We start from the raw sequence: 13735 nt of genomic DNA on the forward strand, positions 1-13735 counted from the left end.
CCAGTGACAGGCCAGCCTTGATTGAAGGGTCGGGAAATAGATTCTACCTCTTGATGGAAAGACCACAAAGTCAAATTGAAGGGGCATGGGTAGAAGGAAGGGTGAATTTGAATATGCAGTCTACCAGTGCAGGTCAATTCTGGCTGTCTCCACTATGCCTTCTCCATGATGTCATGATGCCAGGATACCAGGGAACCTCAGTGGCACAAGCTGCAGGGGAAAGGTCAGGGATGGGGACGCTGACTGAGCCATTGGGTTGAGGAGATAGCGAGAGGGTACAGCTGCCCCTTCCCAGGGTTAGGACTGGGAAGAACTAGACAGAGTGCCGGGGGATCTGTAAGGTCAAGGGTCTAGCCCTACGGCAGTCTTAATTATGGAAACCAAGACAGGAGCTTAGGGGTTAAATTAGCAAATGAGTGGTCAGCTTGGTTGCAGGGCTTCTCCCAAGAGGGGACACTAGATCCCTCCTCTGAGGCTGACCTATCACAAACATGACACATGGGCCTTTTGTGTCCATGGCCGACATTGCTAATGGATCATAGAGTGATTTATTTTTTCTTTCTGATAGGTCCAGATAAGGTCTTAGAATCCTTCTCAACACATGCATCAGCAGCCACTACACAACTTAACAGTGATAGCATATGGGTTGAAATGTGTTCACCGTAATTCCAGGATGAAGGTCCTAGGGGCTTGTATGCCCCACTGACTGAGGAGCTCAGCCTCCTTGTGCTACCCGCCTGGGATGGTGTGGGGACCCTTGTTGCTGCTGAACTGTGTTGAGAAGAATCCTGCAGCTTCATCTGGGCTCCGCGGGAAGGGATGTGCACCAGGATCGGTTTGAGATGTCTGGAGTAGGGGCAACGACCTTAGCAGTCACAGCCTCTAGAACAGTAGGGCCCGGTACCAGCTTTCAGCTTGCCCTTCTCTGTGAGCTGGTGTGGACTGGGAAACAGGAGCATGGCAGAGGGTGTGCCCCCAGGAATGCTGGCCTTCTAGACTCCTAAGACCTCTACCAGCAACAGGCTAGATTAGGGTTACCCACCCTTAGCCCTGTTGCCCCTTGGGGCCAGATGATGCTCCATAGGGGTCCCTCCTGTGCATGGCGTGATGTCTAGCACCATCCCCTGGGGCCTCTCCCCGCCAGGTACCAGTAATGCTGGTTGTGCTCTCTCTGGTTGTGACAGCCAAACATTGCCAGATGTCCCCAAAAGGAAATGCGGCTCCTGGCTGAGAACTTGTGGACTAGATCCCAGGACCGTCTTCTTTGTTAGCAAGAGTCTGTGGAATGAATCAAGGCTTTGGACCCTTATGCTGGGGGACCTCGGGCCAGTGCGCTCCCCTCACCAAGTCTCAGCTGTCGCCTCTGTCGAAGGGGCATGCTGCTGTCTACCCATCAGTGTGTGTCTTCACTCAGCGAATGTCATTCCGCCCCTCCCACAGCCCTGGTATCCCTTCTGAACCCATGTGCCAACATGAAGGTGTGCAGCGAGGACCACACCAACTGCACAGTGCCCACATACCCCTCGTGCCGTGACAGTGAGACGTTCAGCACCTTCCTGCTGGACCTCTTCAAGCTCACCATCGGCATGGGCGACCTGGAGATGCTGAGCAGCACCAAATACCCAGTGGTCTTCATCATCCTGCTGGTCACTTACATCATCCTTACCTTCGTGCTGCTGCTCAACATGCTGATTGCCCTCATGGGTGAGACGGTGGGCCAGGTCTCCAAGGAGAGCAAGCACATCTGGAAGCTGCAGGTGATGCCTCAGGAGCCCCGCACCCTTCCTGAACAGGGGAGGCCTGATCCATGGCAGGCCCCTCCTTGGCCTTCTTTCCACTTAGGGCCAACTCTGTTGTCTCCTTCTGCCTCGACTTCTCTGTCTGTAAAATGGACACGTGGACGTGGGGCTTGTTGGCACAGGGGTCTGCTGCCTTTGCTTTCCCCAAGTGCTCTATGCAATTCTAGAAAGCAATGGCCTTTGGAGGTCACACCCTTCTCAGGCCACATACGGCTCACAAATGGGAGGTTCACAATAAACAGCACTAGCACGAGACCCAGGAATGCTGCAGCCCCTTTACGGAGCATTTCAAGGAAATGATTCAGTGAGAAGGAAAAAAAGAAAGCTCCAAGGTCATCCTCCCTGTTCTGGGTCTTGGGGAACGTCTGGCTGCTCTTAATCTTTATGCATACTGCTAGCTTTCTTTCCTAGGCCTCAGTTTCTCCACAGGGTATAATTCATAAGAGGTAAAGTGGCAACCTGTGGGCTTGACCTTTAAAGATTTATGTTTTCTGCATTGCCAGATTTTTAAAAAAATTAATGCAAAATTTTAAAATGAAGAGATTTCTCGTAAAAGTCCAGACTTCTGGCCTTTCTGGAAAGCTGGAAGCCTGGCAGGGCAGGCCCACATTCCCTTCCGGCAGTGCCTGCAGGGATGAGAGGCAGCTGCCTGCTTCTACACAGGGCTTGCACTCCCTGGTTTGCCCCAGTCCCCACCCTTCCTTGGTGGTTCCCAGCACCAAGTGGTGACATCGTGCATGTGTCTTGGGGCTTGGGCTGCAGCCTTTCTGCCTCTGATGCTGCTTTGCCCATTTGTGCTTCTGGCAGGCCCTGTGGGCATCTGCATGTATGACCTTGCTTCCAGGGCAGTCGGGATGAGCGTAATTTCTGCCACAAGGGCAGTAGGCGCTGGTGGGGGGAGGCTCACCAATAGCCTGCCCCTCTCCCCCGTGCAGTGGGCCACCACCATCCTGGACATCGAGCGCTCATTCCCTGTGTTCCTGAGGAAGGCCTTCCGCTCTGGTGAGATGGTGACTGTGGGCAAGAGCTCGGATGGCACCCCAGACCGCAGGTGGTGCTTCAGGTGAGCCGGGGCAGGCAGGAGAGTGGAGCTGAACCTTCTTGCGTTGGTCAAGCCTCCTTACGTTTTCTACCCATTGCAACTTCCTGAGCCACTGAGGCCTGATGGGCCCAACTGCAGTTCAGTTCTACTGGGTGATCTCGGGCAAGAAGGTTTTCTTCCCAGCCTGGGTTTTTTCCACAGATGACGACACCACCCCCTGGGGTTAGCTACATGGAATCAATAGAGTTGGGCTGTTACCCAAATGCATAGGGAGTGCCCCCTTCTTAGGGGAACCTCTGGGTGAATCCTTTCTTTCAACATGACTCATTCTTCGTAAAGCGATTGCTGGCATAGAGTGCGACCATCACGCCTTGAGTCAGGCAGAGCCAGTTTCCTGGTCTGTGCAGCAGACTGCACACTGGTACCCGCCTCCTAGGAAAGCCAGACAGTCCTATTCAGTTGGAACCCAAAGTTCCAATCCTGACCCTCTGATCGGTCAGCTTCGTGACCTTGTATGAACCGTGTAACAAGCCCAAGATTCCTTGTCTGTCTAAAGGGGAACAGTGAACGGATCTTCCTTACTGGATACTAACCTGTAGAAATGGCTCCAAATAGGGCAGTTGAATGAAAATGACAAAAAATAATTTTCCAAGAGGGAAATTAGATTGAGCCTGTTGGAGCCCAAGGAGCTGCCTGCTGCCTTTGCCAGGGCGTCCCATAAAGAGGAGGGAGAGAATGTCGAGAAGCAGGGTGTCCATTGCAGATGAATGGATAAGCAAAATGCGAAGCATCCTTAGGAAATATGATTCAGTAGTAAAATGGAGTACAGTCCTGATGCACACTCCAGAATGATGGACCTCGAAGACGTGATGCTGTGTGAAAAACAGCCACACACATAAGGCCACGCAGTGTAGGATTCCATTTATACAAAATGTCCAGAATCAGCAAATCTATAGAGGCAGAAAGCAGAGCACAGCTTATGGGGAGGTGGGGTAGTGGGACTTACGGCTTAATGGGTCCAGATTTTCTGCTTGGGGTGATAGGAAATATTAGAAGTAGTGGGGATGGTGACCCAACATAGGGGGAATCTATTTAATCCCCTGAATTGTATACTTAAAAATGGTGAAAATGGCAAATTGTATGTCACGTGTATTTTACCAGAATTTTTAGGGAAAGTAGGAGGATGGGTTGGGGAGCTGGAGAAGGGAGGCTGCCTGGGGGCAGGGAAGGGCTTCAGTCGGTGTAGGGGACCCCCTGACCTTTCTGCCTGCTGTGGCCCACCAGGGTGGACGAGGTAAACTGGTCTCACTGGAACCAGAACTTGGGCATCATTAATGAGGACCCAGGCAAGAGTGAGAACTACCAGTACTACGGCTTCTCGCACACTGTGGGCCGCCTCCGGAGGGGTGAGTGCAGGGGGTTGGGGGGTTGGGTGGGGGAGATCCAGAGATGCAGAGGGGGAACTGGGTCGTCCTCATACCCGATTTGCTTTGGGCAGTCCTGTCCTCTTTCGCAGACTCCCTGTTCACATCTGTAGAATGGGAGAGCCCAAGGGGCCGGCCGCTGAGTTGTTGCCTTTGCCACTCATGAACGCCTGGGGCACCTCCCTTCCCCTGCACTGGGTGCATGAGATGTGGGGATGCAGGCCCTCAGCCATTCTGACCCGGGCTTGAATTCTGGCTCTCCCGCTTGCCCCTGTGTGCTCCTGGGTTTGGAGGCTTGACCTCCCGGAGCCCCAGTTTTGGCCTCTGTAAAATGGGGATGATAATCCTCCCCCTTTAGATCACCGTAGAGTGCCCGGGACACAGAAGGTGCTCAGCGCCTATGTGTGCCTTCTCCCCCCCGCCCTCCTTCCTCCCTCCGCCGTGCTCACGACAGATCGCTGGTCCTCGGTGGTGCCGCGCGTGGTGGAGCTGAACAAGAACTCAAACCCAGATGAGGTGGTGGTGCCTCTGGACAACATGGGGAACCCCAGCTGCGACGGCCCCCAGCAGAGCTACCCCCCCAAGTGGAGAACTGATGACGCGCCCCTCTAGGGGCTGTGGGCGGGTCAGGGTCTCTGGCCTGCAGCCCAAGCCTGTCCCTCCACCCGCCTATTTCTATTCCACCTGCATTTCAGCGATGCCTCCGCAGGGCATCCCTCACGTGCTCCTTTGACCTCCAGAGGCGAGGGCTGGGCAGAGATGAAGGGGAGGCCCCAGGACCCTCTGGTCCCCAGCTCCTGCCCCCCCAGCTCCGCCGCCCCAGGGCATGTGGCTCCTGACTGCTGGTCTCACTCCCATGGAGTCACATAAGCCAAGGCCAGGGCCTCTCTGCCCACGGGGGCTCGGTCCCCTGCCTCTCCATTATTTATTTGCTCTGCTCTCAGGAAAGTGGTGTGACCTTCGTCCCCAAAGGGAACCTGGCCGAAGCCTCAGGACCCCATTCCAGGTCATTGCCAGCCAACCCCCAGCCCCAGCCTGGGGCCTGGGTGGCACAAAGCACCCTGTGGCTTTGTGATGGGGCTGGGGCCCTTGCAGTGGGGCCGTGCCTTCGGTGTGTTCTGTAAAAGGGCTGGGGTTTGTCGGTGCCCAATAAATGTTCATTCACTGATGCTGGGGCTGGTAGGAATCCTGATGAGAGGAGTGGTAATGGCACGGGGATGAGAGCAGCGAGACGGGGGAGCTCAGAAATGCTGGTGGGGGCAGGGATGAGAATGAGGAGCGGTAGTGGTGATGGCCAGAGGCTGGACTCAGCGGCATTTGGTGGTGTGAGCCTAGGAGACACGGGTGAGATTGGAAGGGAGGGAGAAGATGGAGTTGAAGGGAATGGGGAAAGAGTAAGGTTGGCTGGGTGAGGGAGTAATGCTGAGGGGCAGAGAAATGTTACTGGCAGGGAGAGAACACAGGGGTAGGGGGAGTCATGTTGGCAGGAAATAGTAACGTTGGTAGGAGAGAGTGATGTTTGTGGGAAAGAGTAATACTGGGGGAGGAGAGTAATGTTGGTGCACCAGTAATATTGGTGAGGAGAGAGTAATGAAGAAGAGGAGTCATGTTAATGGGGAAGAGTAATGTTGGCGTGGGAGAGGAGTGTTGGAGAGAAGAGGAATGTTAGTGGGAAAGAATAGTGGGGGACGGGCATAGTGGTGGGGGGAGAGTAATGTTGATGGGTGAGAGTAATGCTGGTGCAGATTAATGTTGGTAGGGGGAGAGTAATGCTGGTGGGTGAAGTAATGGTGGGAGGAGAGTAATATTGGTGGGAAGGGTACTGGTGGGGAGAGTAGTTTGGATATAAAGAGTAATATTGGTGGGAAGAGTAATGTTGGTGTGAGGACAGATGGTGAGAAAGGGTAATTGTTGGGGGAGAGTAATACTGGTGTGGAAGAGCAATGTTGGTGGGAAGAGTAATGTGGATAGGAAAGAGTAGTATTGGTGAGCATGAGTAATGTTGGGGAGAGTAATATTGATGGAAAGCGTATATTCTTGGGGGAGAGTGGTGTTGGGGGGAGAGTAATGCAGGTGGGAAGAGTAATGGTGAGGAAAAGTAAAGTTGGTAGGAAGACAGTAATGCTGGTGTGGCTTCATGTCAGTGGGAAGAGTAGTATTGGTGAGCATGAGTAATGTTGGGGAGAGTAATATTGATGGAAAGGGTATTACTGGGGGGGAAGGGTATTTTTCGGGGGAGAGTATTATTATTCCCCTGCAGGTGGGAAGAATAACGTTGATGGTAGGAAAGTAATGCTGGTGCAGATTAATATTGGTGGTGAGAGTAAAGCTCGTGGGTGGATTCACAGTGGGAAGAGAGGAATATTGGTGAAAAGAGTAATATTGGTGGGGAAGGATAATGTTGGTGGGAGGAGAGTAATGCACATGGGCAGAGTAATATTGGCTGGAAGGGTAACGTTGGTGTGAGGACAGTAATGGTGGTGGTTCTCCTTGTGTCTCCTTTTAGGAGAGCAGAAACCTGTCCCTGAACGACCTCCCCTCTTCTGTTATTGGCCAGAATAGTGTTCCGTGTCTCCTGCTTCAGCCAATCAGCAGGCAGGAAGCCACAAAGTCCTAAAGCCCACGGGCACATGGAGAAAGGTAGTTTCTCCTGCCAGGAATCCATACTGACTGGGCCTGCTAGCAGTGGCTGCAAGCCTTTTCCCAGATGCCCACCCTCCGCCCCAATGGCTCTCCAATACCTGCTAATCTCTCAGGACCCCTGAGAGGCCGAGCTGCCGGGGATGGCATGGGCTTCCCCCAGACCACAGGGCCTGGAATGGGGGCACTTCCCAAGGAAAGCTGCAGTATGGGTACCTATGCCAGACTGGGTCGGTGCCCCCCCTTCCCCGCTCCTCCCTCTGCCTTTGCATTTGCAAGATAGCCCTATGGTGTTCTCCCACTGTGCACAAAGCAGAATTTTGCATCCCTGGCTTGACTGTGAGTTTTGTTTTAATCAGCGGACATGCTTGGTCTAGGCTCCCCGAAAGGAGGCTACGAGATCCGTGGAGTGCAGCAAGCCCGGGTGACCACAGAGGAACCCCAAAGATGCATGAGAAGGAATTGTTCTCCCATGCCGATGAGTTTTTGCGGTAGTTACTTTTTTTTTTTAAGGGCAGGCATCACTTTTGCAGCAACAGCTAATGATTGCAGAATGTCCACTGCCCCCCATGTTTCGGATGAGGAAGCCAGAGCTCAGAGAAGTGAAGACTTTTGCCCAGGGCACCTGGCTGGGAAGTTGAACGCCCACATTCTGCCCTCAGAGCCCATCCTGGAGAGAATGCACTCTGACCCCTGACAGGTGACCGGTGACAAGGCCAGATCCCTCCTTTGCTCTGAAGCCCCTGGCTGTTGCCTGCCACTTTCGCTCAGCCCTGGAGACTGTCAGCTCCTGTTTAGAACCCTCTCTCTTTGAACATATCCCTAACTTTATTCCAACCCAGATTTCTTATTATGTGCGTGTATGTGTATTTAATAATGATAAAGCACTTATATGTCATATTTGACAGGAGGGCTTTTTTCATCTCAACTTTAAAGCACTACTGGGAAATAATTAGTGCTACTAGAGTCAAAAACAATGGGACCCCATCAGAAAAGACAGTTTCAGAAACTCTCAGATCTTAATTGAACAATTACCGCTTATGCCTATGAATACTTCATTATTACATGCCCTGTTATTATTAGCTGTTATTATTGTTTTAGATGAATGCTGGGGAATTTTTAAAAATCAAAAGTCATTTTCAACCACACTGTTCATCTCCCCGGAACGCACACTCCTGACATTTCCGAATATAATAACGTTGTAGCCGGCAGTCTCCACACCGCCCGGAAGACATGTGTTCTGATCATCATTTCAGTTGTTTGGACGGAGCTGTTAAAGACTCCGGGCCTCTCTTCATACTGTTATTAATTGTTGACTCCCTGGCAAAAGCGTTGGTGTGAGAATCAAGCACCCCTTACCTTTTCATTTTTAGGAGCACAAAGCCATCAGGACAATGGGGGAGATCTTCGTTCACCCCAGACTCATGAGATGAAGCAAAAGGAGGGATGATGGTCGCGGCAGAGGACAGGATGGAAAGGGCACTGGCTGCAGAGACCCAAGCCCAGAGAATTCAGGCGAGCTGGGCATCTTCTCTTCTTGGAGGAAACCATAGGGGGAGGAAGCAGGTGATCATGTGCTGGTAGGCACTGTACTCAGTGTTTGGTGTTCATGTCTCAGGAGCCATGTGTGGGAACAGGAGGACAGGTGTTGGATGTCCCTCCAGAAACCATGTCCCCCTTCCTTCTTCGCAGCACTTGTTTTGTTCAGAGTTCTCCACTCTGCTCCACAGTCAGGAGCTTCCCTAGGCCAACCACTGTGAGTCTATTTCCCTTACTAGGGATTGGTTGGGGAATTGCCACATGAACCTATGACTTCTGACCTATGAGACAAAAGCATAAGTCTGCTGAAGGAGGGGGGTCCTGGGAAAATAAGAGAAATCTAGGAAGATGCTGTCTTTGCTGGGCAGTCGGGTTTGTGATGTGATGCCTAGAACTGCAGCAGCCATTTTGTGACCATGAAAGGGTTGGGTAGAATAGAAAGTGGAAAGAGATCTTTGATGATACATTGAGCTGCTGAATTAACCAACCCTGGGGCCACCTATCTCTCTACCTTAGGGCTTCTTATGATTGTTGGAGATAATTTTTCTTTCTCATTTAAACCAGCAAGTCAGGGTTTCCTGATACCTTGCCCAATTCCTGCAGATACAAGAATATGTTTTGATTCCTATTTTACAGATGAGGAAAGTGAGCCCCAATGAAGTAAACACACTTGCCTAAGTATGTCCTATACACAGCCTAGATGTGGTGGAGTCAGGATTTGCCCCCTCTGTCTTCGGAGGAGAACCCTTCTAGGGATTTGTAGGATTGTCTTTACATGGGGTTTTGGCCTTTCTAAAGCATGAGGTCATCATTTCTCCACTGTAACAGCCTGTAATGGGTTCCAATAGGTGAGGACAGGAGAGGTTGGATGGAGCTGGGAATGGAACCCAGGTGCCCAGATTCCAGCAGACAGCCTTCTCAGCATCTCCAGGTGCTCTGTGACATCAGAGAGTCTCGTTTGTTCTTACCCTCTACCCCCGCCTCCTTTTGGGATGCAGCCACCGAATCCCACCGATCAGCCTTTGGCCTGTGCAGGGTGGGACGGCTGATCCTCGAGTTTGGCCACCAGGGGCTGCTGTAGTCATACCCAGTGGCCGGCTCAGCAGAGGTCCAGGGAACCTAGAACCAGCCAACTTGGTCAGAAGAGCCCCTCACTGAGCTGTCCATTAGGAGCACCCTGAGGCTCTGAGTTCAGGAATTCCCTCACCTCCCAACAAGGAGAGAAGGCAGCCCAGATCTGCCCCTGGACAGTCTAGAGCCTAGTTGCTGTGTGCCCTCAGGCAAGTTGCCTTCCCTCTCTGAACCTCATTTTCAAAATCGGGGTACACCCCCACTTGTCAAAGGAGGGATTCCTTCACTTTCCTTGCGGGTCTCTTCTCTCCTTTGGGCCTAGCACAACACAGTGAACAAAGACCAGTTAGGATGTGGTGGCCCCAGAACTGAGGCCCAATGACTCCAGGTCAGGGTTAGAGTCCAGTCTTGCTCCACCAACTGGGGAAACTGAGGGCCACACATCACCAGAGAGAAGGAGCTTCCTCAGTTTCCCTAACTGCAACACCAGAGGTAGGACTCTATATTTCCTGAAGTATTGTTCCTTGGGATGTTAATGGATAGAAACAAAAACTTAGGTGATCAAAAATATTAGGGAAATGCTGGGTTAAAGCTAAAAGGGTACCTTGCCTGAAGGACTTTTCAGAGCCTTTAATATGCTAATATTTGTGCAGCTCTAAGGTGGGGGAAGGGGGATGCATCTATTTCTTTAATTCTTTTAACCTAGAAACCCATTTTCCAAGGTGAAAGCATCTGGACCAGGTGATGACAGAAGTAACACGCCTAAATTTGGGGGCATCTTCTCCCAAGGAGACTCTGTCCCCTAGGGAACCTGACCACCTGTTTCCAACATTCAACCCCTGGTGGTTGTAATGTGCTTGCTCTTTGCAGTGGAAAAAGAGGCAGCTCAAAGAGGGGTGGTCACTTGCCAAAGACTGGGTGCTCATGAGGGAACCAAGTCTGTCTGATCCTCAGCCCCTAGGCCCCACTGCCCTGGGACTGCCTCGGGACTCATTTGCCCTGTCATCCTGATCACACGTCACCTGTGGACATCCCAGGTCTTCAGAGGCCACCACCTCCTCTGATAGATTTGGAATCGAGGCTCAGGCCACACAAGTCCACCCAGGGTCACATACGGTGTCAAGGAGGGCCACTTTTTCTGCCCCCTCCCCTCCCACTACCACTCTTAGGGAGCTGGCCCATGGTGGTGATTTAAATATAAATCCATGCTGCACCTGGGTGGCTCATTTGGTTAAGCATCTGCCTTCAGTTTGGGTCATGATCCCCGGGTCCTGGGATAGAGCCCCATGTTTGGCTCCCTGCTCAGTGGGGAGTCTGCTTTTCCCTCTGACCGTCCCCCAACCCCCCCAACCCCTCCCAGACACTCTCTCAAATGATAAAATCTTAAAAAAAAAAGAAAGAAAGAAAGAAAAAGAAGAAAGAAAGAAAGAAAGAAAGAAAGGAGGAAAGAAAGAAAGAAAAAGAAATCCTCTGACCATCGGTCCCCCTAGCTGGGCCACACCTTCCAGGCCTGAGCAGGGGCAGGTGGGGTCCCTGAGGGCCCTTGAAGGCCACCTGGATTGCACGGTGGGTGAGGCAGTGGGAAGCGTGCATGTGAAACCCACGCTGGCGGCGCCCCTCTGGAAGCCCCAGTGTAGGTTCCAAGCTGAAGTCTCTGGCTGTTGCCAGGCAAGGTCAGGGGTTGACCTTGTCTGCTTCCCCTATCCAGGAGTGGGGAGGTGCGCCGGAAGGCCAGCCTATACCAGTCGGGAAAGCACAGAGCTATCCTGGAAAGGTGAGTGTTCCTTGCGGCGGCTCCACTCCTGTACTTGCTCAAGCTTTCATGCCCCTCTGGGGCTGCTCTGATGTCAGTGTGAGATGGGGTGATGCTCTCCTAGCAGTTAATGACAATAGGCGTCACATAGTGGTGGTTATGTGCCAGCCATATGTGGCGACCACCTCGGACACTAAGGGGCGTGAGCGCAAGACCGCTAAAGGGAGAGGAGCCCAGTGTCACCCCAGAAGACCTAGAGGAAGGCTTGCAGCTCTGCCTGAGGTGGGGGTCAGACAGATGGCAGATTCACCCACTCTGAGCCTTTACCCAGCGTGAAGTCCTGCCCCCGGGAGTGTAGGACCCAAGGCTGGACCGAGGCGCTGGAGCGAATTGGCCATATTTGGGGTGTGGTGGTAGTTCTATGTTCTCTGCAAAGTGCAGCCCAATCCAGGGGCAGGCTTGGAGTCAGATAGGCCTGGGTTCTGTCCCAGCTGCTTCTCCATTCTGCACCCTCGGCTGACCTTGGGCAAAGTGATTGGCCTTCCAGGGGCCTCACTCACCCCACCTCTGCCATGGAGACATGCACCTGTGTCATGTTGCATAATCTATAGGGGACTAGATACCATTTAGCACCAAATCTGGGGACCCGTCTGCTAGCAGTGACCATGGGCATTATAGCATTGATGGTGATGTCATCATCACCTGCCTTGCCCCTCCAATGTGGCAGGTAGTCCAAGGTGATTATGTGAATGGAGTGCAGGGGTGCTGCACGCTGGAGGGTCCATTGAGATAAGGCAGCCCTGCTCCCAGGAAGGAGCCCGGCCAAGGCACCTGGGAGCCAGTGGTGCTAGGACAGGGCTAGAATCCCAGCCAGACTGTCTGTGCCATGCACTCCCACTGTGCTGCGTGTAGACCCACAGATCCTGCCCATTGAGGGCGAGGTTTTCCCAGATCGGAGGCAGGTCCGTCCTCAGCCCACATCTCCAGATGGGGGACCTGGCCTAGTTAGAGGGGTGGCTCCAGTCTTGCCTCCTTGCTCTCCCCTGATGCCCCAGTGTGGGTGGGCCCCTGGGAACAGCCAAGCCACAGGCCACCATCCAGCCCTAAACCCGGCTCTAGACCCCAAGTTCTTGCCCTGTGCTTTTGTGTCCTTGAATTCCCTGTCTGGGTTATGGTCATTCCAAGTAGCAAAGCCAGGATTCCAACCTGCTTCTAGTTCAGGCCAGAGGCTGGGCCTCCCAGGCTGCCTGCCTCCTGGGTTCCCCCGGGGTGCTGTGAGGCCGCTGGTGGGCTTCGGCTCCATGTGAGGGGAGAGGCTGCTGGAGTGTCTGGGGTGTCTGGAGGCGGCCTGAGCCAGGGTGTGGGACCTGACGCCGGAACCCGGCTTCTTTTTACCGTCCTTGCAGCTGTTCTCATGTTCTGTGTTCTCATCTGTAAAACGGGGATGATTTTGTCACATACCTGATGGCACTGTTGTGAGTTTTGGGAGATCAGTGAAGCGCTCAGTCAGCTGCCGCTTACATACCATTTATGGTCACCCCTAGAGGCCTTCTGTATAGCTGGTCACCCAGCACGACCCCTGGACTGCCCCCCCCAGGGTGTGTGGGGTGCTATGCTTGGTTCACTGACCCAGTTCCGAAGGGCTTGGTGCCGTCCTGGCACCCACGTAGGGCTGTGTGCATAGCAGGGGAGGCCTGCATCAAACTGGGGGCTCTCCAGTTCCCGCCCCAGGCCAGACAGCAGGCTCCCCCATGCCTGGGCAATTAAGGCGGAGACAGGATGTAAAGAAGAGTCCAAACCATGGGGTTCAAAGCCCACACTTGCTGTGTGACCTTAGGCAGGTCACTTCACATCTGAGCCTCGGTTTGTTCCTCTCAAACACCTACTACATTGCAAGGATGTGGTGAGGCTCCAGGGACATACAGTGTGTATGAAAAGGCCCAGCACAAATGGACTGCTGATAAACATAAAGTACCTTGGGTGGTCTCCTGCAGATCCCCTGCCCCCGACCCGGCACATGGGCCCGGGTGGGTGTGTGCTGGGGCTGCCCAGCCTCTTTGGCCTGCTCGCAGTCGCACTGCCCCCCCGCCCAAGGAGGCTTGGAGAGTGCTGGGGACAAAGGAGAAGCTGGGAAGGAATGTAGTGCGACATGGGGGACACCATCCCCAGACCATTCTGGGAATGAGCCACCGGGCCCGGGCTTGGTCCTGCCTCAGCCACGCTACAGACTGATTGCTGGCCTTGGCCCAGTGGCCTTTAGCCTGGGTGCTGGCATGTGAACAGGGTACATGACAGCATCCCCCTCTCAAGAGCTGGAAAAGTAAATGACCCAAGGAATGCCTGGTGCAGTGGGCACCCCTGGCCCACTTCCTCAGGGCTCTGTGCTGGGTCGGCTGGGGAGGAGATGGCCCCGTTCTACTCCTAAGGGAGGGAAGGCAGAAAGAACAAAACAGGAGCTACAGAACAA

The 13735-nt window shown here is 53.3% G+C and overlaps 1 protein-coding gene across 3 annotated transcripts in view; it reads left to right on the plus strand.

Annotated features, from left to right (window-relative positions):
- The window catches only part of TRPV4 (transient receptor potential cation channel subfamily V member 4), a 39561-nt gene extending 28866 nt beyond the window's left edge, over window positions 1-10695 (plus strand). The window contains exons 13-17 of one of the 3 annotated variants that reach the window (XR_004278052.1): window positions 1441-1757; window positions 2735-2862; window positions 4126-4247; window positions 4720-6905; window positions 7283-10694. Coding sequence is in view for 2 of the 3 variants with exons in the window: in XM_032310469.1 (XP_032166360.1) it covers window positions 1441-1757; window positions 2735-2862; window positions 4126-4247; window positions 4720-4877 (725 nt within the window). In the remaining variant the exon portion in view is untranslated. Of the gene's footprint in view, window positions 1-1440; window positions 1758-2734; window positions 2863-4125; window positions 4248-4719 lie in introns of all 3 variants that reach the window. The other 2 variants (XM_032310469.1, XM_032310470.1) reach the window with 2 other exon arrangements.
- Window positions 10696-13735: the final 3040 nt, after the last annotated feature.

The sequence above is a fragment of the Mustela erminea genome, chromosome 13, assembly GCF_009829155.1.
Source record: "Mustela erminea isolate mMusErm1 chromosome 13, mMusErm1.Pri, whole genome shotgun sequence".
In the NCBI taxonomy this organism is placed as follows: Eukaryota; Metazoa; Chordata; class Mammalia; order Carnivora; family Mustelidae; genus Mustela; species Mustela erminea.